The sequence below is a fragment of the Sciurus carolinensis genome, chromosome 2 (assembly GCF_902686445.1).
Source record: "Sciurus carolinensis chromosome 2, mSciCar1.2, whole genome shotgun sequence".
NCBI classification, from domain to species: Eukaryota; Metazoa; Chordata; class Mammalia; order Rodentia; family Sciuridae; genus Sciurus; species Sciurus carolinensis.
Genome location: NC_062214.1, coordinates 107,898,341 through 107,924,052, shown reverse-complemented (window position 1 = coordinate 107,924,052; position 25,712 = coordinate 107,898,341). Strand labels below are relative to the sequence as shown.

Here is a 25,712-nt window from a genome sequence, read left to right as displayed (position 1 = left end):
GGGCATTTTTAGCTATAAGCCCAGAACATGGAATTTATAAGCTTTTGGAAGGAGTTTTAAAAATGCGTGCAATCTGAAGAAATATATTGGTTCCAAAATAAATGCAAAGGGAAATTTAAAATATATATTAAAGCAAATGTGTATTAAAATGAAGCATTTTAACTTTTTATACTTTTTATAACTTAAAACAATTGATAGATTATATTTTCTTATTCTAGAACAATATCTGGGTATGCCCGATGAAAACCGAGAAATCATAGACAATTGAATTATCCATAGATACATGGTTTCAAAAGAACAATTTAAAAATATTTTTTAAAAGTATATTTAGGGCTGAGGATGTAACTCAGCGATCAAGCACTTGCCTAGCATGCAAGAAGGTCTGGGTTCAATCCCCAGCATCAGGTGTGAAAATAGAAATAGAAATTCATATATATAGGTGGGTACAGTGACTTGTGCCTATGTTCACATTTACTAGAGAGGTTGAAGCAGGAGGATCACTTGAACTCAGGAGTTTGAGACTCTTTGGCAACATAAGGAGACCTCATCTTAAAAACAATCTCACACACACACACACACACACACACACACACAGTGTAAGCCCTCCAAACGGGCAGGCTCCCCATCCAAGGAATCAGTCTTTAAAAAGATGCTTCTGTACTGAAAGTGTACAACCAGACTGCATTTCTTTCCCTCCTTCCTTTCCTTCCTTCCTTTCTTTCTGTCTTTCTTTCATGGATAATGCTTCAACAAGTCAACATATAGACTTTCTATGACTTAAGTTTTAGATTTTTGGTCTGATATGAGGGGAGAGAACTTCTGAATTCAGATTGTCTATGACCTTTCAAGGTCAAGTGGCCACATACCACCTGGGGTGCCTGGGTCCCCTGGCTACAGTATTAGAGACCAGAGCTGATGTCTGACATTGGGATCCTATAGCCCAAGTCAGCACTCCCTTGCTCATTGCATTTTAGAAATGCCAGCTGCTATTTCCAGAGGATTGTCAATCAGAACACAAGTTTCTCCAGAGCTCTCCGTGTCTGCAACAGCTACTGGAGTCGAGAGGTCAGGGCTGGGGGCGAATATGTGGGTGGGTATATATGTGTGAATGTTGTGTGTGTTTCTGTCTGCGAGTGTGTGGGTAAGGTGGGCAAGAGGGCTGGAGTAGGCAGCAGGGATGGGCTCGGGTGATGGAGGCAGTCTGGGGGACATGATCAAAAGTTCATCCTTAACCCTCAGCTTGGGACTAAGAGACTGTGGGACCCATGCAGTGCAGGCGTGATCCTACATTCATTGCTCCCTTCTAGGTTTTTCCCTCTTCCTTGAAAAATCTGGGTCCCCGAAAATACCCTAACCATCCCAGCCCGCCAAGAAAATTTCCAATTTGGACACACTTAGGGCAGTGTGTGAATGTGTGTGTATGTGTGGGTGGTGAGGAAGAAGGGATTCTGAGTTTATGGGGGGAAAGTCTGTCAATCCGAACCAGGCCAATGGGTAAAGAGCTTTGACCATTAATTTAAAGCAAAATCAGATAATTTGTGTGAGTGTTTACAAAGGCAGGAAGGAAGGTTAGAGCCAAGGAGAGAAGAGGAAGGCATAGAATCAGTCCTGCAGCTAAATTGAAAGAAGACTCAGTGTCCTCCTAATCTGAGATCCCCACCCCCACTTTTGTGTATGTGGTGCTGAGGATAAAAGCTAGAGTCTTGGGTATTTGGACATCCTATGCAAGCACCCTTCACTCAAGTCTCTTATTAAGGGGAGGACACTGAGTTTGGAGAGATCCTGTGACTTTCCCAAAGCCACATGGCTGGTTAGTAACAGAACAAGAATGAAGACCTAGATGTTCTAGAGCCTTTGCAAACCATAGTTAAGTCTGAGATAGAAGTAGAGTTTTATGATCCCTTTTGCTTGTAGAGACCTGTCTCCAGCAGCATGAGTTTTGGATGGGAACATCACTCACTCTGAGCAGGGAATTGCCCTGCAGGAGAGGGATGTCCCACCAGGAGTTAATGACAGACCTGGATGGGCCCAAGGATGTGAAAGGTGTGGTGGAGGGAGCCTGGCTGTTTAACATCTGACTCCATTAGCCATTTCCCAATTCTTCTCCCATCCCCAAAGAACCCAAACCTAAAAAGTGCTGAAGATGTGGATGCCCTGCTGCTGGGTATGGCCTCCCAAATTGCTGAGAAAGAGGACCATGTGGTGGTTGAGGATGTGCGAGGTGAGCCTGATGTTTTCCCTCTAGGCTGTGGACCTCTGGTCCCTGGGAGAAGGTTCAGCTGGATCTCCAGAGCCTGGAAGGTTGGGATCCAGGGCTGGGAAGCTGCACTGCAGTCACTACTGAGAGAGCTTCTGACTGACCAACTATGGCTCCCTCTACTTGGTTCAAGTGCGCCTGGGGCTGGTTGGAGTAACCTGGGTTGGAGGCCACATTGGTGGCCCTGAGCTCCCTCTGACCCTCTGGTTTTTCATTCCCAGATTTCTGGCCTGGGCCACTGAAGTTTTCCCGCACAGACTACCTGGCCAGCTGCCTGCAGCGGGGCCGGGATCTGGGCCTGCCCTCTTACACCAAGGCCAGGGCAACACTGGGCCTGCCTCCCATTTCCCACTGGCAGGACATCAACCCTGCACTCTCTCGGAGCGATGGCACTGTGAGGAAGGGTCAGGACCCAGAGGGTGGGATGGGAGGACCAGGGCACATTATTCCCAGATGTGAGATGGGCAGTGAGAGAAGGGTACCAGAGACAAGTACCTGTTGAGAGGGGACAGGGCTTTCCCAGGTCACTTTTTCCAATCTCACAAGCCAGGATGGAGATTATCAGACCAGCAGGATTTGGCTTTTACTCAGTATGCTCAGCTCCAGCAAATGTTTATTGAGCATCTATTGCATGCCAGTCACTTAGTAGACATTACCTCCTTTTCTCTTCCTAGCAACCCCCAAGTGGGAAGAGTAAGTCCTTTACTTAGGAACAAGCTGTGCTTTTCTGCTGCCTTTCAGAAGTCAACTCTCACTCCCTGAGCTATCACCTGGGTATGGTGTTGCCTGCTGGCCAACCTACCAGCTTTGGCTGCCTTACTATCTGGGCACAGCAGTGTTTCTACAAGTAATGTGCCTCGTTTACTGCACTTTACCCTGATTAATTTATAAAGTTGTTGGAAAGGAGAGAATCGAAAGGCCCATAAAGAACTGATGTGCACATGGGGCCCACAAACTTTGTAATACCTATGGAATGCCCAAAGCAGCAAACCTTTGGATCCCACTGGCCTCCTTAGAACTAATCTGGTCAGGTACTTATTTACCTTGTGAAGAAAAGAACTAAAGGAAAAATCAGGTAGAAAATGTTGATGATATATTATTGAAAACTGTCTCTGAAAAGCAATGCACAGTTAGGGATTTAATTTTTTTACACTTGTTTTTTAGCTCCAAAGAATAGAAAGCTTTTATGTTATCATTCTACCATTCACCTTTGTACATTCTAGTTTTGCCTTTTCAAGTTTCATACCTTTTCAAGAACAAATTATGTAGGGGGTGGACTATCTGTTTTATTCCGATTTCCTACAACAGGCAGCTGTGAGTTTCCCATAAATGAGTTAACTTATGCAAAGCACTCAGAGCAGTGCCTGGAGCATAATAAGCACTCTGGAGGAGTGAGTTATTGTTACTGTCATTTATTATTGCTATTCCTGAGGCTAATCCCTGGGAGCCACCCCTTTGCCCAAGGCTGAGAACTGGGTCCTCTCACAGACTCCTGCCCCTATTTGGTTCCAGGTGCTGGAGGCCACAGCTGCCCTGTATAACCAGGACCTGTCTCGGCTGGAGCTGCTCCCAGGGGGGCTCCTGGAGAGTCATGGGGACCCTGGACCCCTCTTCAGCACCATTATCCTTGACCAGTTTGTGCGGCTACGGGATGGTGATCGCTACTGGTTTGAGAATACCAGGAATGGGTAAGGCCCGCACCTCAGACTTATCTTACACTGAGCTCCAGACCCTCTGCCTGGCCTTAGGCAACCCGCATTGATTGCAAACCCTCTTACTACCCCATCCCTAGCCACTCTGCGTCTCTTTTCTCATCAGGGTCCCTGGGCTTGGGACCTGCATCTCTCTCCCACTACTACAGCTGTCCACATCTCCCACCCTCAGGCTGTTTTCTGAGGAAGAGATTGCAGAGATCAGAAACACTTCCCTACGGGATGTCCTAGTGGCCATCACCAATGTGGACCCCAGTGCCCTGCAGCCCAATGTCTTTTACTGGTTTGCAGGTGAGTGCCCAAGGGGTAACTGGAGGGCTGCTGGGTCTGGAGCCTTATCTCTCTTCGTTGAAGGCTTGGCTCAGTGTGGCTGTGCAGCAGCTCCAAGCAGATAGTGACCTATATAGTTCTGCCCTTGGGAACTTTGGTTCTGGGTGCCAGGGCTCGTGTATGGCTGTGTGGGTTCCCAATGCACAACTTCAGGAGAGTATCTTAATGAGGGGAAAACTGAACACCCCAGAGACCTGGTGAGGAGGCTCACATTCAGTTGGGAAGGGGCTGGGGCCGAAGGTAGCATTAGGAGGGCCAAGTGTGGTGAGGAGTTCCTGCCCCTGACAGTGATGAGGGAAGTGTGTGTGTGTGTGTGTGTGTGTGTGTGTGTGTAGGAGAGAGAGGAGAAAGAGCGAGCAAGCATGTGAAGAAGAGACAGCGGCTGAGGTTCACTTTTTACCCCATTTGTTACTCAGGTAGGCACATTTGACGATCTTGCTGTCACAGTAAGGTTAAGCAGCCCCTTTCTCTCTGCTACCCAGCACATCTCCACCTCCTTTCTGCTGCCCTTCCTTTCTCAGTGATCCTGTGCCGAAGCCTGTGGCCCAGCACTCAGCACTCTGTCTCCCTCTGCCTCCCCAGGAGACCCCTGTCCACAGCCAAGACAGCTCAGCTCTGAGGGCCTGCCAGCTTGCATCCCCCTCATCGTTCGGGACTATTTCGAGGGCAGTGGATTTGGCTTTGGGCTCACCATTGGGACCCTCTGCTGTTTCCCCTTAGGTAAAAGTGATGAGTGGGCAGTTTGGGTCAGAGATGCAAGCTGAGAGTGATTTGGGGTGGTTCCATCTGTGACAACAAACCCATACAGAGTCCCCCTGGGCAGGTGAAGGAAATATTAGGGGAAGGGACACAAGAAGTGTCTAAGCTGCAGATTAGTTGATTCCAGGGAGATTTGCCTCTTGCCTTCTTTTCTTGTGGGATCCCCACCCCACCACTTCACCAGGGCCCAACTTGGTCAGGAACCTGGGGAAGTTCACAGCCCTCAGTTGTTTGCAGAAGTTTAGGCCTGGGGAACTGTCAGAGGTAAACTTCACTTGAGAACCAGAGCTAGGCAGATGGAGTTGCTGGGCAAGGGCTTGGGACTTGGTCTTTGGCAAGGCTGTGTCTGGGTGGACCAGCAGCCTGTCATGGTTAATCTAACCTGTGGCTTGAGGATTCAACTTTATCACTGACTGGGAAGGGACCTGAGTGGAGGAAGCTCACCATGGGATGCAAAGCAGCTCCTCCCACAGAACTTCACAATTTGAAACAAATGATCAGTAGACTCAGGAGGGGGGAGAGCAAGGGCTTTTGCCAAAGAAAGGAGATGGAAAGGGAGCCACTTCTGTCTGCCCAGAACCTCACCATCTTCTGAGCATCTTATTACCTCCACCTTCCCAGTGAGTCTGCTCAGTGCCTGGATTGTTGCCCGACTCCGGATGAGGAATTTCAAGAGGCTCCAGGGCCAGGACCGCCAGAGCATCATGTCAGAGAAGCTTGTGGGAGGTGTGGAAGGTAGGCCTGGGGCTGGCCAGGACTCAGGGCTACAGCCTCCACCTCTATCCCAGGAAAAGGCTGTAGGCAGGGCCAGGTCAGGTGGAGAAAACCACAGTGGCATTAGGTGAAAGGACCTGCAGTCCTCCAACCTCCATAGCTCCTCCAGTGATCCCAGTGCAGAGAATGTGATAGACTCAAGGAAGAGTCACAGGACCCTGCCTAGATTTCCCAGGGTTATTATGACTCACAAATCCTGAGAACTGCTGCTTTGTGGCATCTCATACTGGAATTACAGGCAACAGAACAGTGATTAACAAAGGTTCAGAGTCAGAGTGGGATTGGAATCTTGGTTCCGCCACTACAGACTGGTTATTGGACCTTAGGCAGATGTTTTAATGCCTCTAAGCCTATTTTTTTCTTAAAATAGAAATAATAATAATAACACCTACCTCAAAGATTTGTGATGAAATGAAATAGTTCATGTAAAGTACTGTGCCGAACAAATAGTAAACACTCAGGAAATGGTAGTCATTATTTTCCTCATGGGCTAGAGGCTGTTGGGGAGGAGATGACCCTCAGTGCCCAGAAAGGAGGCAGGAAGCTGTGGAGGTCTGGCTCTAACTATCCCTGAGTTGACTTTCTTCCTCCCAACGTACTTCTGGTCAACAGCTGACCTAGCCCCAGCCGACCCAGCCCCATCTCTCTCTCTCCCCAGCTTTGGAATGGCAGGGCCACAAGGAGCCCTGCCGGCCTGTGCTTGTGCACCTACAGCCGGGACAGATTCGTGTAGTAGATGGCAGTCTCACTGTGCTCCGCACAGTCCAGCTGCGGCCCCCACAGCAGGTCAACCTCATCCTGTCCAGCAACCGTGGTCGCCGTGCCCTGCTGCTTAAGATCCCCAAGGAGTATGACCTGGTATGGCCCGGCTGGCCCCTGGGTGCTTGTCCAGAGCCATAGCCAAGGAGGCAGTCAGGTGGAGGGGAAGAAGCACTGGGCCAGGAGGCAGGGCTGCTAGCCTCTGGTCCCGGTCTGTAGTACCTGAGAGGTAAACTTGAACACATTTATCCTGTTTTAGGCCTGCTGAATGGCAGGATTTACCCTTCTTCTTGCAACCACAGTTAGCCTCCTCCTTTTCTAATGAAGCCCTCACAGATCTTAGCTGGGAGTCCTTGAAAGAAGCGGGGCCTTCTTCCAGGATCCAGTGAACTTGTAGATATTTAGGAGGGAAGCTAAATTGGAGGCTGAACATGGGCTGTGACTGCCTGGCTCATGGTCCCCTCCATCCTCTGGTCTCCCTGCCTTCTCCTCACTTCTTCAGTATGGAATTGAGGGAATAATGGCTTTGGGCAGTTGCTTTTGAACACTAACTCTGCACCTGTAAGCAAGCCCCTTAAGCCCATATTCTCCTCTGTAAAAGCAGATATGATATCTCTTTTCTTGTACAAGGATATACCAGTAGCCCCTCTGATATAATCCATGTAAAATGTCTGCTTCAAGAGGCCTTGACAAATGGTTTCTCTCATCTGTGGCCCCATAGGTGCTGCTGTTTAACCTAGAGGAAGAGCGGCAGGCACTGGTAGAAAACCTACGTGCAGCTCTGAAGGAGAATGGGCTGAGCTTCCAGGAGTGGGAGCTTCGGGAGCAGGAGCTGATGAGGGCAGCTGTGACACGGGAGCAGCGGAGCCATCTCCTGGAGACCTTTTTCAGGCACCTTTTCTCCCAGGTGTGTACAGGGGATCAGATCTGTCCATGTGGTAGCATCCTTACCTGCATAAGGTCATGGGGTAGCTCCAGGGGAAGTCAGCAGCTCTGAGTTCTCAATTGACAATCAACTGTTAAAATTTGGGGTAAGTCACCAGACTTTACTGTAAGGAGGTGTCCCTGCCACCATTGGAATCCTGTCCCCAGCTGTAAGACTCCAGGGAGGCAATGCCCAGGAATGAGGCAGAGCAAGATAGGCTGTGTGGGTCCCTGAGAGTCATGATTCACCCATCTTTGAGAAGCACAGCTGCCAAGGTCCTCTAAGGAGTATTAATGTCCACCTTTCAGACTTCTGAGAGATAGTTGGAGGATCAGAGAAAGAAGATAGGAAGAAAAATTCACAGACTGGAGTCCACATCTGGTACCTAAAATAAAATAAAGTCAGCTTTGGATCAGAGAAGTGGAGTAGAGAAACATGGGAAATATAAGAAATTCAGCATGGTTCCCTCATTGAGGTTTATCATTCCACTGGAAAGAGGAGAAATGCATAGAAAGGAAAGTAAATGGTAAAGGATGAAGGCTTCAAGAGTGATCCAGGAACCATTTGTAGTGATATACACCTGTAATCCCAGCTACTCAGGAGGCCGAGGCAGTAGGATCACAAGTTTGAGGTCAGCCTGAGCAACTTAGCAAGACCCTGTCTCAAAAAAAAAAAAAAGTTCTGGGGTGTAACTCAGTGGTAGAGCTCCTCTGGGTTCAATTCCCAATTCAAAAAAAAAAAAAAAAAAGTGATCCAATAAATACATGGTATAGGAATTCAGAAAAGATAGTGTCTTCAGGCTGGTATAAGGTCATGATGGAAGTGAGATTTAGCAAGAACTCAAAGATGGAAAAGTTTTGGCTCAGAAGAAAGGAACCAGAAGGTATGTGAGAAGGTACTACACAGAAGGGCAAAAAATTAATGTTTGAGAGAAATCTAACAGTTTGCCTGGGGAGAGGATTCATGTAGGAAGCTACCATTTAATGAGCATTTACTCTATGACAGATTTAACCCTCAAACAAGTTAAACACTGAGTATGCACAAGAACTGAGGGACCCTCAGCTAGGGGGTCCTTGCTAGGGCCCAGGAGGGACCTAGGCACCTCACTCAATCCAGGATCCATCAGGGCTATGGGAACCCCTTGTGGTGGGAGGTGGGAAGGCTGCTGTCTCCCAGGGGGTGGCTGATAATCGCTGATAGCTGCACAGAGCTTTCAGTTTTCAAAATAATTTCCACACAACCTCTCCTGTTGATTCTCATAATAACCCTGTGAGATAAGTAGGGCAGGTGAGGAAATGAATCTGACAACTGAAGAGACTTGCCTGAGGTCATGCTGCAAGCAGGTGGCAGTTAGGACATGAACCCAGGTCTCTTGCCTCCAGCTCTGGGCTGCTTCCACTGAAGTTTCTTGTTTGAAGTTGCAATGTTTGCCGCACAGAACCACAACCAGACTTGCTCTAAGCAGCCCAGTTGTTAGGCAGGAAAGACAGGTAATGTGGCCTGTGACATGTCTGCTTCCCTTACTGTCTGTTTTCCTCCTGCTGGGGTAATCCCTGGGTGGGTTGGAGATGGCATGTAATAAGAATTTCCCTTTCCCAAACCCAGGTGAACCCTTGTCCTAGTTACAATTCTTTTAGATGTAAGTAAGAGAAACCCATGTAAAGGAACAGTTGTCCCTGAGGATCCAGGTTGTCTCGGGAATTCAGCCTGGCCTGGTAAGGCCTGGGAAAGGGAAAGCTGTCAAAAACAAAGTCACTCCTCTCTCAGGCTGCCTCAGTTTTCTCTGTGCCTCTACTTTACCCTGTTTCAGAGCACTGGGAGAAAAAAGGTAGCCACATCTTCTGAACTTTCTTGTGCTCAGGTCAAGACATATCTGGGACCTCTTAATTCCAATGCCAGGTGGCCAGCTTGGGTCAAGTGTGTAATCATCAAAAGCAGAGGTCCAGGACTCCATAGTACAAACATGGCCCCAGGGATCACCCACAGGGCTGCTTATGGAGGCAAGTTGGACAAATGCCTCAGAAGGTAGCTCCTCTAAGGTTCCACTGACCTTCAGGTAAAGGAAGCCTTATCTCCTTCTCTCCCTCCCTCCCTTTGCTGCTGCTCAAGTGTAGGTGCTGGACATTGACCAGGCAGATGCAGGGACCCTGCCCCTGGACTCATCCCAGAAGGTGCGGGAGGCCCTGACCTGTGAGCTGAGCAGGGCTGAATTTGCCGAGTCCCTGGGCCTCAAGCCCCAAGACATGTTTGTAGAGTCCATGTTCTCTTTGGCTGACAAGGATGGCAATGGCTACCTGTCCTTCCGGGAGTTCCTGGACATCCTGGTGGTCTTCATGAAAGGTGAGGGAGGAATAAATAACCGTCTAGATAGGAGAGACTGGACGGAGGAGTGTGACTGACCTGTTCAAGGTGGAGAGCACTGGAGCCAGGTCTCCAGCCATGGCAGACTCCTAGGAATGCCCAAATGCCACTTAGGAAGCAGAATGACCATTTCTATGTCCATCAGTGGATCATCACACTGGCGTGTGGCCCTAATACCTGGCCTGGGGGTTTAGGCTGATGGGCCACAGCCTTCCTTACAAAATCCTTCTCCCAGGCTCCCCTGAGGAGAAGTCTCGCCTTATGTTCCGCATGTATGACTTTGATGGGAATGGCCTCATTTCCAAGGAGGAGTTCATCAGGATGCTGAGGTTGGTCCTCTGGGACAGTGGGTAGAGTAAACCAGGGCAGGATTGCCAGGGGAAGGAGGGGACACGAAAGGGAGAGCAAAAAGGTAAAGGGTAAGTAGGACCTCCTGCTTATCCTTGAAACCAGAGTGTTACAATTAGTAGGGCACTTGGGGTTCAGCCAGATGGGGCCCTGACATATAGGTATTGAAGGCCTGGTGGGATAGTCAGTGGGCCCTTGTGTTGGGACCTAATCATGCCCTTCCCCCAACTCCAGGTCCTTTATCGAGATCTCCAACAACTGCTTGTCCAAGGCCCAGCTGGCTGAGGTGGTAGAGTCCATGTTCCGAGAATCAGGCTTCCAGGACAAAGAGGAGCTGACGTGGGAAGACTTCCACTTCATGCTGCGGGACCATGACAGCGAACTCCGCTTCACACAGCTCTGCGTCAAAGGTGGGGCTGCCTGGCAGGCAGGGCTGACTTATCTCTTAGGCACAATGTCCACATACTTTTAGAAGTCCATGAAATTGCTTTAATTTCTTCTAAAAATCAGAAGAAATAATGGATATATTACAATGTGTCCAACCTGGTTATATATTTTTTACCAACACAATTATAAAATTTACTATTTGTTTTTATGTAGAAAGTGGCCTAAGAAGGCGAAAGTGCCTGGGAACCATAGAAGTCACAATGCAGCCTTGCTGGTGGGGTGGGTTGGGTCAGGACAGGGTGGGAGATGGCTGGAACTCTGCTTCTCCTGGCTCGCTGCCAAAGCCCCCTGAACCTGGTCTCCAGGCCAGGGAAGAGACAGTGTCTCCTTGTTATAGCCCTACCTGGGCCAGGACATGTTCCCCTCAACTAAGGTGTCTGGTGTTGGGGTAGGGAGGTGTTTCTTGTTTTTTTTTTTTTTTCCACTATGTCCTCTAGATAAGTGCTCAGTAAATGTTTGCTGAGTGCATCAACACCCAGTTCTATTGTCCTTCCCCCTAATTCCTTCCCCACTACTGTCTGACTCAAATAGGCTGAGGCTAGAGTCTGAGTACGGAAGGGGCAGGTAGCAGGCAAAGGGTCTGTGGCCTGCTCTGAGCGGTTATGGTGTCTTCTTAGCTTGAGATTTTCACTGGGGCACATTCATACCAAACCCAGCTCATCCTGGAACTATGAAAAGAGGGCAGGGCAGCCTCCGTGGGGGACTTAGAGCAAGTTAGACAAGGTACAGATGAACCTCTGGGTAGGGCTACACTGGTCCTAGGGTAAGGGGAGTTGATAAAGAGGAGATCCAACACTCCTGACCTTCAACTTTCTGCCTTTCCCAGGCAGCTAGGGCAGCGGGTACCTGGGCATGAGGGCAGAGATAAGGGAGGTGCCTGAAACTGAACCAAACCACAGATTACCAGGGACATCCAGCCCTGGTAGAACTAGGCTTGGGGGTTGATGAGGCTTAAGCAGAATGCTAACATTGTGTATTGTATTGTCTTGTTTTGTTTTTAATCATTGTTATGCTTTGTTGTTTCCTCCACATTTTATTTTGAAAGATTTTAAATTACAGAAAGGAACAAGAGTAGTACAGACAGCTCTTCACGTTTCCACCTACATTTGTCATTGCCTACTGTTTGCCACATCAACTGTTTGCTGAACCATTTGAGAGTATAGATAGCTAAACTTTGTTTTAAACACTCAGATTTCATTTAGATCAGCTTTCTCACTTTTGGCCTCAGCTACAAATATGAGTCATCTTTAGGGTTGGTTCAGCACTTGAAAGTAATCTGGAGATTCCAGGACTCCCGTAAGAACCTGGATTTGCAGCTCATTCTTGCTTTACTGTCAGTGCTCAACCCAGAAAGAAACAATGGGTGGCCCCTGGGAGGACCCCCTCGCAATATTTTATTTTGAACATTTTCAAAGAGAAAAGTAGAAAGAATTTTAAAGTAAATTTCCATATACCTATCACCTAGATTCCATATTAAACTCTTGGAAGATTTTAAGCAGTTTTTATGACAGAATGGTCTTAGCAGGCAGGTTACATACAGTTCCTGAACTCTACTTCCATATCTGATATGGGGTGACCCCTTCTCAGGGAAGCCTGCTCAGCCAATTTAGTTTCAGGCTTTCCTTCTTTCTTTCGACCTGTGGTTGAGTCCAGCTCCCACTGGAGACAAAAGCTAAATCTGGGGCATTGGAGGCAGGACCTCCACTGGAAAGGGACACTCTACAGTGTCAGAACATGGGAAGGTGGGGTTACTGTGCATTGAACCAGGCCCTTTTGGGCTCTGGGCTCTGAGCTGCTCACTGGCCTGCCTGTACATTGTAGGGGTGGAGGTGCCTGAAGTTATCAAGGACCTCTGCCGGCGAGCCTCCTACATCAGCCAAGAGAAGATTTGGTAAGCTTCCATCTGGGAATGTTGAAAGGAAGTGTTGGGGAGTTGTCATTTATCTCCCCAGAATGGCTGGAATTGGAGCCACCACTATCTCATGTATCACCTTCATACAAACTAGAAAAAGGCACCTCTTACTCTATGTGGACACAGTCTTGCACCAGGGCAAGCAGAGAGCCTACTGATTTCAGCACTCCCTCACTGCCTGGGTCAGACACCCTTGTGTAGGGCATAGGCATATGCAGAGTTCTCAGCTGGGACCCCCAGGATCTGACTCATTCTATCTCTGGGTCTCCATGGGAATCCTGTTGCCTTTTCACTGAGTACTCTGATCCTTCCTGGACAAATTGGATTTGGAGGCAGGTCAGGGGCTTCAGAGAATCAAATGGTTGTGATGGCCAAAGTCCTAGTACTTGCCATTCCTTCCTAGTCCCTCTCCCAGAGTGAGTGCTCGCTGTTCCCGCAACAACATGGAAACTGAGTTGACACCACAGAGACTGCAGTGCCCCATGGACACAGACCCTCCCCAGGAGATTCGTCGGAGGTTTGGCAAGAAGTATGCCTGCTCTTCCTCTTAAGCCCAGGAAATCCTTCTATCCCTTCAACATATGTTACATACGTACAGTACCTATTACTTGGTACCAGGCACTGTGCTCAGTGCTGGGGGTGCAAGCAGTGAATAGTTCCTGTCCAAGAATGTCACAGCCTGACAAGATAATTGGATCCACTGGTAATTACAGTGTCCTGCTGAACAGTATAATGGTGGTAAGAACAAGGGACTTCAGAGGTCAAGGAAGGTCTCACTTCTACTTGGGAGATCAGAGAAGCCTTCGTGGAGGAAGTGCCTTGAACCTCCAGTAAAGGTTGACTGTGGGGCCCCTGTGGGAGTTGGAACTATAGACTGGGGAAGGAGCTGTCTGAATGTGAGGGGACACTGGGGAAGATGAAATGCCCTGGCCTTCCACTGACACACACAGTACGCTAGAACCTTTGGGGTCTTACGTCTGCTTCTGTGTGTCACTGGACACCTCTTCCTCGGAAGTGGGAGCAGAGCTGTCCCTCGCTGCTTGGCGGCTCCCCTCGGGGAAGGGGGCCTCCACTAGCATTCAGTAGATGGGGACCGAGGACTAAAACTCCGTGTCTTCCAGGGTAACGTCATTCCAGCCCTTGCTCTTCACCGAGGCTCATCGAGAGAAATTTCAACGCAGCCGTCGCCACCAGACAGTGCAGCAGTTCAAGCGCTTCATCGAGAACTACCGACGCCACATCGGCTGCGTGGCGGTGTTCTACGCCGTCGCCTGGGCGCTTTTCCTGGAGAGGGCCTACTGTGAGTGATGGCAAGCCTGGGAAACAGGGCTGGTGATAAATGATCGCCCTGAAGGTGGGGCCTATTGTGAGTGACGGACAGCCCCTGGGGCGGGGCCTACGATAAGTGACAGCCTTGGGGTGGGGCCTGCCGTGGGCAAACGCAACCAGTTGGATGCGGGCTGCAGGAAAGAGACTGCTGGGCGGCCTGTGGTTGACTGCCTCCCCAACCAGCTGTCCTCTGCACTCGTCCCCCTCCGCAGACTACGGCTTTGCAGCACACCACATGGGTATCGCGGACACCACCCGTGTGGGCATCATCCTGTCGCGGGGCACGGCAGCCAGCATCTCCTTCATGTACTCCTACATCCTGCTCACCATGTGCCGCAACCTCATCACCTTCCTGCGGGAGACCTTCCTCAACCGCTACGTGCCCTTCGACGCCGCCGTGGACTTTCATCGCCTCATTGCCTCCACGGCCATTGTCCTCACAGGCAGGACCGCGGTGTTCTAGGGATTCTCTACGTGCCCTTCCGCCCCCTGCTGGCTTCCCCTCCTCTCTAAGACCCTCCTTGCTACCAGCACTTAACTAATGTAAATCTTGGATAGCCTCCATAAGGATGGAGTTGATCCTGGCTGTGGTGTGAAGTAATCCCAGGAGCTCCACACTGCCCTGAATGCCTTTTCCCGTGCAGTTGAGGGCACCTCACCAGCCTCCAGCTGACAAGTTACACTTCAGAATGAGTGTACATAACATACCTCTCTCAGTTTTTATGTTTCAAAACTTCACTCTGTAAGAGAAACCAAAAGAATGAACTTCTAATGGTATACTTTTGGCCTCATGTGGCTGTGTTCATCGGGGTCTTGGGAAGGACCACAAGGTTGATTGCCGGTTAGACAACCAGACCCCTAGGGGCTTTTAGGCCCCCAGTTCTAGTGGGGTTTACCGTCTTGGGCTGAAAGTGTGGGACTCACCCTGGGCTCACCACCCCTTGTCTGGTCTATTTTAGTCTTACACAGTGCAGGCCACGTGGTGAATGTGTACCTGTTCTCCATCAGCCCACTTAGTGTCCTCTCATGCCTCTTTCCTGGCCTCTTCCATGATGACGGGTGAGTGAGTATGTGTGTGTGTGTTGGGGGGTAGTCCTTGCTGGTGAAAAGAATCAAATCCTCTTGGCCTGGAGGAGAGTGTTGCCTTCCAGATTCCAGAGCAGACAATGACCAGCCTGAGCCCTCAATCCCACCAGAAGGGTAGACTGGTGGCTGAGTTGGGTGCTTCCTCCGCAAGGTTCCTTCTGGAAGTCCCAGAGTACTCTTCTCAGGGTTCTTTCTTGCTGTCCCTTCCACACAGGTCTGAGTTCCCCCAGAAGTATTACTGGTGGTTCTTCCAGACTGTACCAGGTGAGAGCCCTCCCTGCTCTGTGAATTTCTGACCTTGGCTCTGAGCTAGAGGTTCTGGGTTCCATCTGCCACAGGGCAGCCCAGACTCACTCAACTCTAAAGGTGAGCCAGGCTCTTCCCTCTGCCCTTGAGGACCCTCCTGGGCAGTAGGAGACTTAGTTGACTCTGCATTTCATTCCTCCTTGACATGGGACTAGTTCCTCCCTTAGTAAGGGCTAACTAGCCCCCACTGTGGACTAGTCCTCAGTGGAATGGGAATGGACACCTCCCTCCAACACATACACCTACTGTGACAGCAGCTTTGAGGACTGCTGTGCCCCAGATGCATAGGGGAGGAATCAGGCTCTTTGTAAAGCCAGACAGAAGCCTACCTCTCCTTGTAAAATGTCTTCACAAGAGCTGTTTGGGGGCATATTCCTAACTCCCTTAATCACCCATTTTAGAGCTATTAGCTGTGAATCTATTCAAACTCTTCTTGAATCTATTTGTATTTCCAACTGATTCCCTCCTTAGGGTAACACATTTTCTATACTGGCTCTACTCTGTGAAACACAGCATGGATTTTTTTTTTTTTTTTTTTTTTTTTTTTTTTTTTTTTTAATCCTAAAATGCTCTGCTTTGAACTTCAGAGGGTGCTGGCTAATTCCTGCAAACTGGGATTTGGTGGATAAGGCTGTGTTTATGCTCTCTTCTCCAATCAGGACTTTACAGGCTTTGGTTAGATCCCTTCTTAACCTTTGCTTTTTCATACTGCAGGATTCTAATCTTCCTAATTTCTGCCTTTCTCTCCCTTGATCACCTGAGGGACCATTCTGTGTTCTCCCACACCTACCCTGGCTCCAGCACTATGTACTCCCATGTACTGTGGCCTAGCCTGGGATTCTTCATGAAAGAAGAGGCTTCTTACCAACTTGGAGCTAAACCCAAGGGCTCCGGTGATGAGCAGGGACAGAGTGGTCCCATCAAAACGCTGATGGTGCCAGTGCTTATGCTGTGTACTGTTGCAGCCACATGGAGTGATGCAGGGATGAACAAGACTTGACTTCAAGAGGGCAGGGCCTGAAATTTCCAGAGTCTGGCCCAGAGAGCCCAGAGTAGCCCGGGCATCCATTCATTCAGCACACAATTATACAATGCCTATGGTGTGGCTGGCCCTGCAGTAGGCACTAGTTTCAGTGGTGAACTAGCCTAGCCATACCCTCTTCTTGTGGACCTGAGAATTAGCTAAGTGATAGAGATTAAAAAAAAAAAAAAGTTATGACACAGGTGGAAAATTGCCATGGTGACAAGGGTTTTGGAGGATAAAGAGGGTTGAAATGAAAGATTTTTGTGATCATTAATGTGGAGGGAGAACAGAGTAAGCTGCTGTGGCTTTCCCATCCTCATTTTTGGTAAAGAAATAGAGAGGGGACCCTGATCCTGGATGCCTCAGAAACACTTCTCTGCAAGGTGCTGCTCCTCTGCCCTTCACACTCGTATTCATTTTGCAGGCCTCACGGGGGTCATGCTGCTCCTGGTCCTGGCCATTATGTATGTCTTCGCCTCCCACCACTTCCGCCGCCGCAGCTTCCGGGGCTTCTGGCTGACCCACCACCTCTACGTCCTATTCTACATCCTGGTGAGAGCTTTTGGCTGTGAGCCAGGTCATCAGGGTATGGGCTGGATGTTCCCACGGAGGCAATGAGGGCTGGGACATAGTTTTCCAGTATGAGAATCACCCATTTTAGAGCTATTAGCTGTTATTTCCAGTATCCTCCTCACTTCTCCACACATGTCTTTGAAGATGGAGATTACAGTATGGGGATCCCCAGTAGGCTGACCCCATTTGTTAGCCTTGGAAGCTCTTCCCGGTGTGGATTTTGCAGTAGTGGCCCCGCCAGGCTGGTTTACACTCCTTGTAAATACCCTCACATCACTTCTGCCCAGACGATATTTCCTGTCTTTGGGTTACTGGTTTGGGCTCCTGGGTGGACTGCCTGTACTTTAGAGAGCTTCACCATTTCAGTGAAACTTAAATTAGTTCTGCTACTTTTGTTTTGACTCTGTTTGGGGGCATAGCCATACCACCCAGATAATTGCCACCCATAAAGCTTCCTCAAAACGCCTTCAGTTGAACTGCTGATAAGACAAGTTCTTAAAACACCACCTATCCCCTCTCCTTAACCTGGGCCTCATACCTCACTTCATTCCCATTCTCTCCCTACTCTTGTTCCCTTCACCCTCCCCTGGGCTTGTCACTGACTGCTTCACCTGGTTAGTTTCTGAACTGACTCTGACCTGGGTCCCTTGTTGTGACTCTGCTTCCCTGTCTTCCTCAGGGATACAGGCAGTTCCCCAAGAGGCACCCTTAGGGCCTCACTGAGAAGTTAAACCAAGTCCAAGTCCCAGTTGTTGCCATCAGTTGATGATTTGGCTAGCAGCATTCAAGTGGCCCAGATCCCCTATGACTACCCTCTTTATCTCTAGGCAGAACTGCACACAGGGGTCTCCTTTGTTCTGAGACAAAGAGAGTGCACCATTGCCTGGGTCAGGCTGGCTCCTGTTGTTTGACCTGCCTCCTCCCAGGCGCAGTTCTTTTCTCACTGATAGCTGGGAGGAGGGTCTGTTTCCATCTTGCTTGTGGCTCAGCACTTCATGGTTTTGAGGTAACTACCCAACCTTGGCTTAGGGTATGTCTTAGAATTGATGATGCTTGTTTCCAAAGAAATCTCTCCCTTCTTTGGAAGCTGTAGCTCATTTATTCCTCTATCCCACCTTCCAATAATGAGTGGAATCCTAGCATCCCAGACTATTGCTTCTTAGGGGTGGAGATAATGTTTTTGTTCCTGGTGATAAAGCAATTTCTTTGAACTAGTGGGGAGACACACAGAAGAGTGACCAGCCTGGCTCCCTAAGACCAAGATCCCCTTCTGATTTATTCCTGGGTTGTGAGCATAACTGGGGTTCAGAACCACCCTTCCTACCAGCAGGAAAATCAGGGGCTCAGAAAGGCACAGATCCCTCTGCTGAATAGTCCCAGCTAGGCAGCTTGAGAGTGTTATACCTAGGGGGAGTCATGGGCAAAACACCATCTTGCTTTCCACTTACTCCAGGGTTGGCCACTTGACTTTGGGCAGATAGGGAAGTTACAAGTAAAGGACTCCAATGTAGATTAGACCCTGAGGAAGAGTGTCTGGGCTCCTAATCTGGGCTGAAGAGGGTGGGGCTAGCATGTAGAGTAGAGGTACTCCATTTACCACCAAGGCCCATTGGCTGGCCAGGAGTCTGCAGCACTTTGTGGCTTAAAAGTAAAGCCAACACAAAATAGGGTGTATAAACAGGAGGATGAAGTCACCCTACCATTGTACTGAGCCTGGTTGGTTGCTTTGGAGCCTTGGGGCTGGGTGTGTGCTCCACAGTGAAAAAGGAACTTGGAGAAAGCTGAGCTGATTCAAAGAGCTCAGAGAGGGTTAAGTTAGTCTTGTTGGGGAAGGTTCAAGAATTTGGGAACACTCAGCTGGGGGAAGGGATTCCTCAGTGAGAGACCAGAGTTCAGTTGAACAGATACTTGTGGGAGGCCCAGCAGAGGAGGAAACTCTAGCCCCTCTTCTTCGGAACTTAGGATTTCCTGCAGAGGTAAGTGCCACACGCTTGAAAGGATCAGAGAGAACACACAGCAGAGGATTAATTGCTGAGCCAAGTGTTCCCAACAGTTAGGTATGGGAACTCAGGGAGGAGAGTTTCACTTGGGCTAAACTGGTTAGGGAAGACTTGGGGGAGAAGATGGGACTTGGGCCAAGGCTTTTAAATGGTGACAGGGCTGAGTGGAAACTCAAGAGGAGCCCAGGCAGAAGGAAGGGCACCAGTGCAGGTGTGGGGGTGGGACTGGTGCCTGGGTATTCAAAGGCAGAGGAGACAGGTCTGGCTGTGGATAACTGTAGAGCATTAGGTGGTAGCAGGATATGCTGGTGATGTGTGGGGGCTGCAGCTGAGAGGTCATGACGCATGGTAGAGCACAGAAAGAAAACAGCAGAGGATGAAGAAACCAGGCTTGGGCAACATCCATGACTGGGGTGGCAGAAGGAATGGAGCCAGTGGAGGAGCTGAAAAGTGAGTGACCTGAGAGGCAGAGGGAGAACCAGTAGAGCATTGTTGCAGAAGTGGTGGGGGATGGGGGGATGAGTGGAGAGGTGTGGTGGACATTAGTGCCACAGGCTGCCAAGATTGGGAGCAGACATGATCTGAAAGGAGGCCTTGGGGTTTGGCCATTTGTGGGGCTGGTGAGCCGTCACTGAGCAGGTCTTAAGGACAAGGCGAGGGGAGTCACACTGACCCAGCCAGATTTAGGAGCAAGTGAGTGGGAAGAAGGGGGCACTTAGTGTCTGACTATATTAGACAAATTTACTAGGGAAAGGACCAGAACTGGACAATAACTGCCAGTCATTTCATGGAAAGTGGAGGACTAGTTAGGCATTCTTAGTGTTCAAAAGGGGATTGGTAGCCAGGCATGGTGTCGCGTACCTGTCATCCTAGCTACTCTGGAAGCCGAGGCAGGAAGATGGCAAGTTCGATGCCATGGGGCATCATAGTAAAACCCTCAACAACTTAGTGAGACCCTCTGTCAAAATAAAAAATAAAAAGGACAGAATGTAACTCAGTGATAAAACTCCCTTGGATTCAATCCCCAGTGCCACCAAAAAAAAAAAAAAAATTTAAAAAAAGGACTTGGGGGTGCAACTCAATGGTAAAGCTCCCCTGGGTTCAATCCCCAGTGCCAAAAGGGGTGGGTAAAGTCTTTCCTCCAACAGTTATTGAGTGCCTACCATGTGCCAACCAGAAACTGCTAGGAACTGAGCATATACTGGCAAATAGTCACTACCCTTCCGTCCAAGGGGAAAACAATAGTAAACCTGTATGTGATTGGACAAAAATGACTGTGGATGATGACAAATGCTCTAAGGGAGTTGACAGGGAAATGTGATGGTGAGGACCGAGGGAAGGCCCAAGAAGGTGGCATTTGTGTTGAGATTTGAAAAGACAGATGGAGGTAGTCATGGGCTAGGGGGATGGTAGCCCAAGCAAAGCACAGCTGGTGTGAAGGTCCTGAAGCAGAAAGGACTTGCTGTGTTCGAGGAATGGGGAGGGGGAACTGAGTGTAAAACCCTGCAAGACCTCAGAGTGTAGTGGAAGTTCACTCAAGCTTTCTAAACTGAGAAGGATATGATAAAATGCATTTCAAAAAGTCACACTGGCTGCCTTCAAGAGAGAGGTTTAAAGTGGGGTGAGACCAGTTAGGAGGCTAATGGGTGAGTCCAGGTGGGAGCTGAAAGGATTTGGTCTAGGGTGGTATCAGGGACATGGAAATAGTCTCATTCCTCTGGAATGCTTTGGAGGATGGAATTGGTAGTGGTTAGTTTTAGGAACTGGAAGGAATGTGGTATGGTGAAGTGGGGATTGGATGTACCAGTATTGGATGTACCAGGGAGGGATGTGGAGTCTAAGGCCTGAGCTGGCCCCATACCCTCTTATGAATGTCGCTAAGTCTGAACTGTGCTCTTTGCTCTCTCCAGCTCATCATCCATGGCAGCTTTGCTCTGATCCAGCTGCCCCGTTTCCACATCTTCTTTCTGGTCCCTGCACTTATCTATGTGGGAGACAAGCTGGTGAGCCTGAGCCGGAAGAAGGTGGAGATCAGTGTGGTGAAGGCAGAGCTGCTGCCTTCAGGTACCAGCCTGGAAGCTGTAAGGGGACCAGATTGGTGACACTGAGGCAGCCAACAGGGCAGGGGTAGAGCCTGAACTACACCATCTCCTGGCCTGGACCAGTGGAGGAGGCAGGGGACAGGGGTGGCAGTAGGAATTATCTGGTGAGAAATGCTCTCTGCCAGGGGACCTGAGCCTCTCTCACCACAGACTGGATGAGCCCAGGTCAGGCTGCCCCTTGCCCTGCTGACAACCCCCTCCTCTTCAGAGCGACCTTCTGATGAGGGGAGGCCTCCTTGTCATATTCCAGAAGCAGAACTGAGACAGTGGTTGGGGGAACTCTCTGGAGGCCACATTGTTGCTGGGCTCAGGACAGCAGCCTCCCACTTCCCATCCCTCCCCAGGAGTGACCCACCTGCGATTCCAGCGACCTCAGGGCTTTGAATACAAGTCAGGGCAGTGGGTGCGGATCGCCTGCCTGGCTCTGGGGACTACTGAGTACCACCCCTTCACACTGACCTCTGCACCCCATGAGGACACACTCAGCCTGCACATCCGGGTGGCCGGGCCCTGGACCACTCGCCTCAGGGAGATCTACTCACCCCCAACGGGTGACAGCTGTGCCAGATACCCAAAGGTGCTCAGACCTGGGCCAGATGTGCCACATGTTCTCATATCCCCTTAGGTCCTACAACACCAGACTCCCCTCTGTGTTCTTCCTTTTCCCTGGATAATGCCACACCCCACACCCCACCACCATCCTTCCCTTTGCTCTATACACAATATGCCTTTCCTTGCTTACCATTTCTGACTTTAAAATTATGGTTTTGAACCTACTATCCTCCCTACAGCTGTACCTGGATGGACCATTTGGAGAGGGCCACCAGGAATGGCATAAATTTGAGGTGTCAGTGCTTGTGGGAGGAGGCATTGGGGTCACCCCCTTTGCCTCCATCCTCAAAGACCTAGTCTTCAAGTCATCAGTCAGCTGCCAAGTGTTCTGTAAGAAGGTGAGTGCCCCTTTCCCACAGCCATGACCTGCTCCATCATTGGGCCCATCTGTGCTTCTCTCTCCTGCCTCCATTCTTGGCCACCTTGATCTTGGTACTCAATGGGAAAGGGCAAGTTGGCCTGAAACCCTGGAGTTGATGGTAGGTGGGGAGGTGTCAGGGTATCCCCAGACCCTGAAGGACAGAATTGGTTTGCTGATGCATACAAGATCTTGCTTGGTTTCCAAGGACTCCTTCTTTCAGTTCAGGGGTGCTCCACATAGGATTTGCTTCTGGGAGTTTGTTCAAGAAGGACTGGAAGGGGTTAAACAAATTCATTCCTTCTTACAAAGGAGGCCAGCCTTTGGAGCATTGTTGGCTGGGAGAGGGAAGGACACTTGGGGTAGGGCATAAGTGAAACTGACTCAGCTCTCAAAAGGAAGAGGAGGGGAGTGGCCCCAGAAACCCAGCCCAAGCCCTAAGGCCCCCTCTACACAGGGCCTCTTCACTCCAGCCTGGACCTAGTGGCAGGTTCCTGCTTGTCTCTCTGGGCCTGGCAGGTGAGTCAGGGGTGCTGGAATGTGGAGGGCAGAGACCCAGCCCATATGCTGTCAGCACTCAGATAGTGACAGCTCCCTTCCTCTCACATCAGTGCCAGCTCTGCCTCTGCTCCTTAACCCATACCTCTTAGCCCATCTTCTCCCCCTCAGAAGCTGGACCGGGCTCCCCCTCTGGTATCTCTGAGCTCATTCCTATTCCTTTCAGGCAGGTGGGTCTTCCCTGAGGCAGCTCTATGAAATGACCCTCAGCTGGAAGGTCTCCCTCAGGGAAAGCTCTGGTGGGCAGCCTCTGGCCTAAGCAGGCTCACTGGAGGGAGTGGAAGGACAAGCTCAGCCTGAGATTGCAGCTTTTCACCTAACAGACCTTCAGCTCTCAATTGAGAGAGTCCTTTTGTCTAACTCCAGGCTACCTCTCACTTCTACCTCTCCATCCCTTGGGGGCAACTCCACCTCTGACCTTCAGAACCTGTCCCTGGGACCCCTATATTCCATCTCCCAGACTGTTTGGGAAGAAGCATAAGCTGACTGAGGCTGGAAGAGTTCTTTCTGTGAGGAGACCCCTGGGATGTAGGGAGCCTGAGCTGAGCTGGTCCTGAGCTCTGGCTTGTGTCCTCAGATCTACTTCATCTGGGTGACACGGACCCAACGGCAGTTCGAGTGGCTGGCTGACATCATCAGGGAGGTGGAGGAGAACGACTGCCAGGACCTGGTGTCTGTGCACATCTACATCACCCAGCTGGCTGAGAAGTTTGACCTCAGGACCACCATGTTGGTAAGGTCAGGGCCAGCCAGGCAGGCCAGGTGAGCCACCATTTGGGCTAGGAGTTGACCCTGGTGTGCCTGGCTGTGACCTTCCTCCCTCCCTTCTTCCCTCCCCAGTACATCTGTGAGCGGCACTTCCAGAAGGTGCTGAACCGGAGTCTGTTCACAGGACTGCGCTCTGTCACCCACTTTGGGCGCCCCCCCTTTGAGCCCTTCTTCAACTCCCTGCAGGAGGTCCACCCACAGGTTGGTCCACCTCATAACCAGATTTTCACCTTTATTGTCCAGGGCCTGAGCAAAGCTCTCAAACCCCTACCCTATCTGGGTGAGAGTTAGCTATGGATGAGAATCTATTCCCTGGGAGACTGATGGGGTAATGAAATGGAAAAGGACAGGTGGGGGTGGTCACCCTGAGATGCTAAGGGAGGATGCTGGCAACAGGAACTTACCAACTCTGAAGCCATGATTTATTGTCCCAAAGAAAGAGCTCAATAATCAAGCTAGACCTTGGCATGACCTTAGGGATACTTTCTCCATTAATACTGAACCAGCCCTCATCCTGGGCACAGCTGATCTTCACCATGAACACTGGGCTAGCTACTGCTCTCATAAATACTGGGCTAGCCCTCAATGAGACACTGAGTACCCCTCAAGTTGAACACTGATTAATCCAACCCTTCTTAGAAACACTGATCTGGCACTTAATGAAATCAAACTGGATTTACAAACACTTCATCATGCACGGTACAAAGCAAACCTTCATCAGGAACACTCCATGGGCTCTTGCTGGTCTTTAACCAAAAAACAGGGAACTAGCTTGCACCATGAATGTGGACCTAGCCCTCCCTCTGAGCACTGATCTGGCCTTCCTTGTGAGCACTGAGCTAGCTTTGCCTTTGAACAATGTGCTAGTCTTCACCTCTTCCTCCTGAAACAGGTTCGAAAGATTGGAGTATTTAGCTGCGGTCCCCCTGGCATGACCAAGAATGTGGAAAAGGCCTGTCAGCTCATCAACAGGCAGGATCGAACTCATTTCTCCCACCATTATGAGAACTTCTAGGACTACCTCCCTTGGGGCTCTGCCCACTGCCCAGCAGAGCAGAGGTCTGGGCCTACACCTCACCTCTGTCCTGCTTCTGGATGTTTCAACCCTCTCCCCATTCTGACCTCCCAACTCAGTCCAGATGGCTCAGTCATCATCACATGTGTGCTGTTTCCTAGGCTCAAGAGGTATCTCAGCCTGGAGAACTGGGGATGCTATCTAGAAATTAGAGTTTGGGAAATAGGGGAGCTACTGGTTTGGGGCAAAGTGAAGCCTCTTCTTCCAGGCTAAGTTAAACAAAACAAAACAAAACAAAACAAAACAAAACCCAAAACTACAACTTGGAAGACAGGCTTACAAGGTGTGGGGGGGTGAGTGGTGAGGGAGAGAATGTGTGTGTGTGTGTGTGTGTGTGTGTGTGTGTGACTAAGGATGAATGGGTACACAGATGCTGGCATCTTAGAATCCTCCCCACTCCTGACTTCCCCCTCTTCTGGGCTCTCCAATTTCAAAAGGGCTGGCAAATGCCTTGGAGAGGGTAGAGGCTGGACCCATATGGAGAATTTACAGAAACTTTCCCTCAGCATCCCAGTCTAACAGCACAACTGTGACCTTTTCTCCCAAGTTTTTAAATATGTAGTGTAGTCAGACCCAGGCCTAATACCTATCCATGCAGTGCTCTTCAGCCCTCTTCTCCCAGCTCCAGCAGTCTCTTTTACAAATAAATCACTTTTCCACTTTTAGGGTTTCTTTATTCTGCTCCAGAATAAGGTGAGGCACAGGCAGAGGATACTCACCCAGCCAGCTCACCAGGCTGGTTCAGACACCTCTCAAGAGTTTGCCAGTATCTACTGAATAAAGGAACAACCTAAGGCAGCTGGAGACTCCCATCTCAGCCCAGGGATGCCCTTCTTGATGGAGGGCTCTTAGGGTGACTGCTGTGAGGTTTCTGAAGCCTGATCAGGAGGAGCAGAGAAAAGCTGTGGAGTTTCTGGAGGAGGCAGGCTTGGCAGAGAGGGAAGGGGGATGGGCCATAGTCTGACACTATAGGAAGCCAGAGTTGATCTGGCTTGCTCTAGAACCTCTTTGGGCAATGGGAGTTTGGCACCTGTGCCTCCATGGATCTTCCAGGCAGCAAGATGACAGCTGGGAGACAGATGAACCCATCACCTAAATTCTTCAGGACTATATTCTCATATGCAAAATGACAGATGCTCTCCAGTCTACCTCAAGATAGGGCAGCTTTCTATGAGGGAATTTCTGAAACAATACCCAATTTCAAGTGATTTTTTGTCTCCACGGATTTCCTACGTTTGTCAGATCAAAAAAATTAGAAACTCCCAACTACTGTGATTCACAACACACTTGGAAGTTGGGATTGTGGAAGAGGTCCTCAAATTGCCTTCCCAGGGAGC

The 25,712-nt window shown here is 49.8% G+C and overlaps 1 protein-coding gene across 1 annotated transcript in view; it reads left to right on the top strand.

Annotated features, from left to right (window-relative positions):
* Duox1 (dual oxidase 1) overlaps nucleotides 1-25,037 on the top strand; it is a 32,705-nt gene extending 7,668 nt beyond the window's left edge. Inside the window, exons 10-34 of the mRNA XM_047538613.1 lie at nucleotides 975-1,065; nucleotides 2,119-2,221; nucleotides 2,479-2,651; nucleotides 3,770-3,945; nucleotides 4,142-4,260; nucleotides 4,882-5,019; nucleotides 5,680-5,793; nucleotides 6,491-6,690; nucleotides 7,313-7,498; nucleotides 9,631-9,856; nucleotides 10,113-10,206; nucleotides 10,460-10,635; nucleotides 12,494-12,563; nucleotides 12,988-13,113; nucleotides 13,706-13,884; nucleotides 14,126-14,356; nucleotides 14,873-14,972; nucleotides 15,214-15,263; nucleotides 16,754-16,881; nucleotides 20,813-20,966; nucleotides 21,349-21,581; nucleotides 21,796-21,954; nucleotides 23,110-23,265; nucleotides 23,373-23,501; nucleotides 24,193-25,037. Of these exons, the coding sequence (XP_047394569.1) occupies nucleotides 975-1,065; nucleotides 2,119-2,221; nucleotides 2,479-2,651; nucleotides 3,770-3,945; nucleotides 4,142-4,260; nucleotides 4,882-5,019; nucleotides 5,680-5,793; nucleotides 6,491-6,690; nucleotides 7,313-7,498; nucleotides 9,631-9,856; nucleotides 10,113-10,206; nucleotides 10,460-10,635; nucleotides 12,494-12,563; nucleotides 12,988-13,113; nucleotides 13,706-13,884; nucleotides 14,126-14,356; nucleotides 14,873-14,972; nucleotides 15,214-15,263; nucleotides 16,754-16,881; nucleotides 20,813-20,966; nucleotides 21,349-21,581; nucleotides 21,796-21,954; nucleotides 23,110-23,265; nucleotides 23,373-23,501; nucleotides 24,193-24,315 (3,634 nt within the window). The 3' untranslated portion in view covers nucleotides 24,316-25,037. The remainder of the gene's footprint in view (nucleotides 1-974; nucleotides 1,066-2,118; nucleotides 2,222-2,478; nucleotides 2,652-3,769; nucleotides 3,946-4,141; nucleotides 4,261-4,881; nucleotides 5,020-5,679; nucleotides 5,794-6,490; nucleotides 6,691-7,312; nucleotides 7,499-9,630; nucleotides 9,857-10,112; nucleotides 10,207-10,459; nucleotides 10,636-12,493; nucleotides 12,564-12,987; nucleotides 13,114-13,705; nucleotides 13,885-14,125; nucleotides 14,357-14,872; nucleotides 14,973-15,213; nucleotides 15,264-16,753; nucleotides 16,882-20,812; nucleotides 20,967-21,348; nucleotides 21,582-21,795; nucleotides 21,955-23,109; nucleotides 23,266-23,372; nucleotides 23,502-24,192) is intronic.
* Nucleotides 25,038-25,712: the final 675 nt, after the last annotated feature.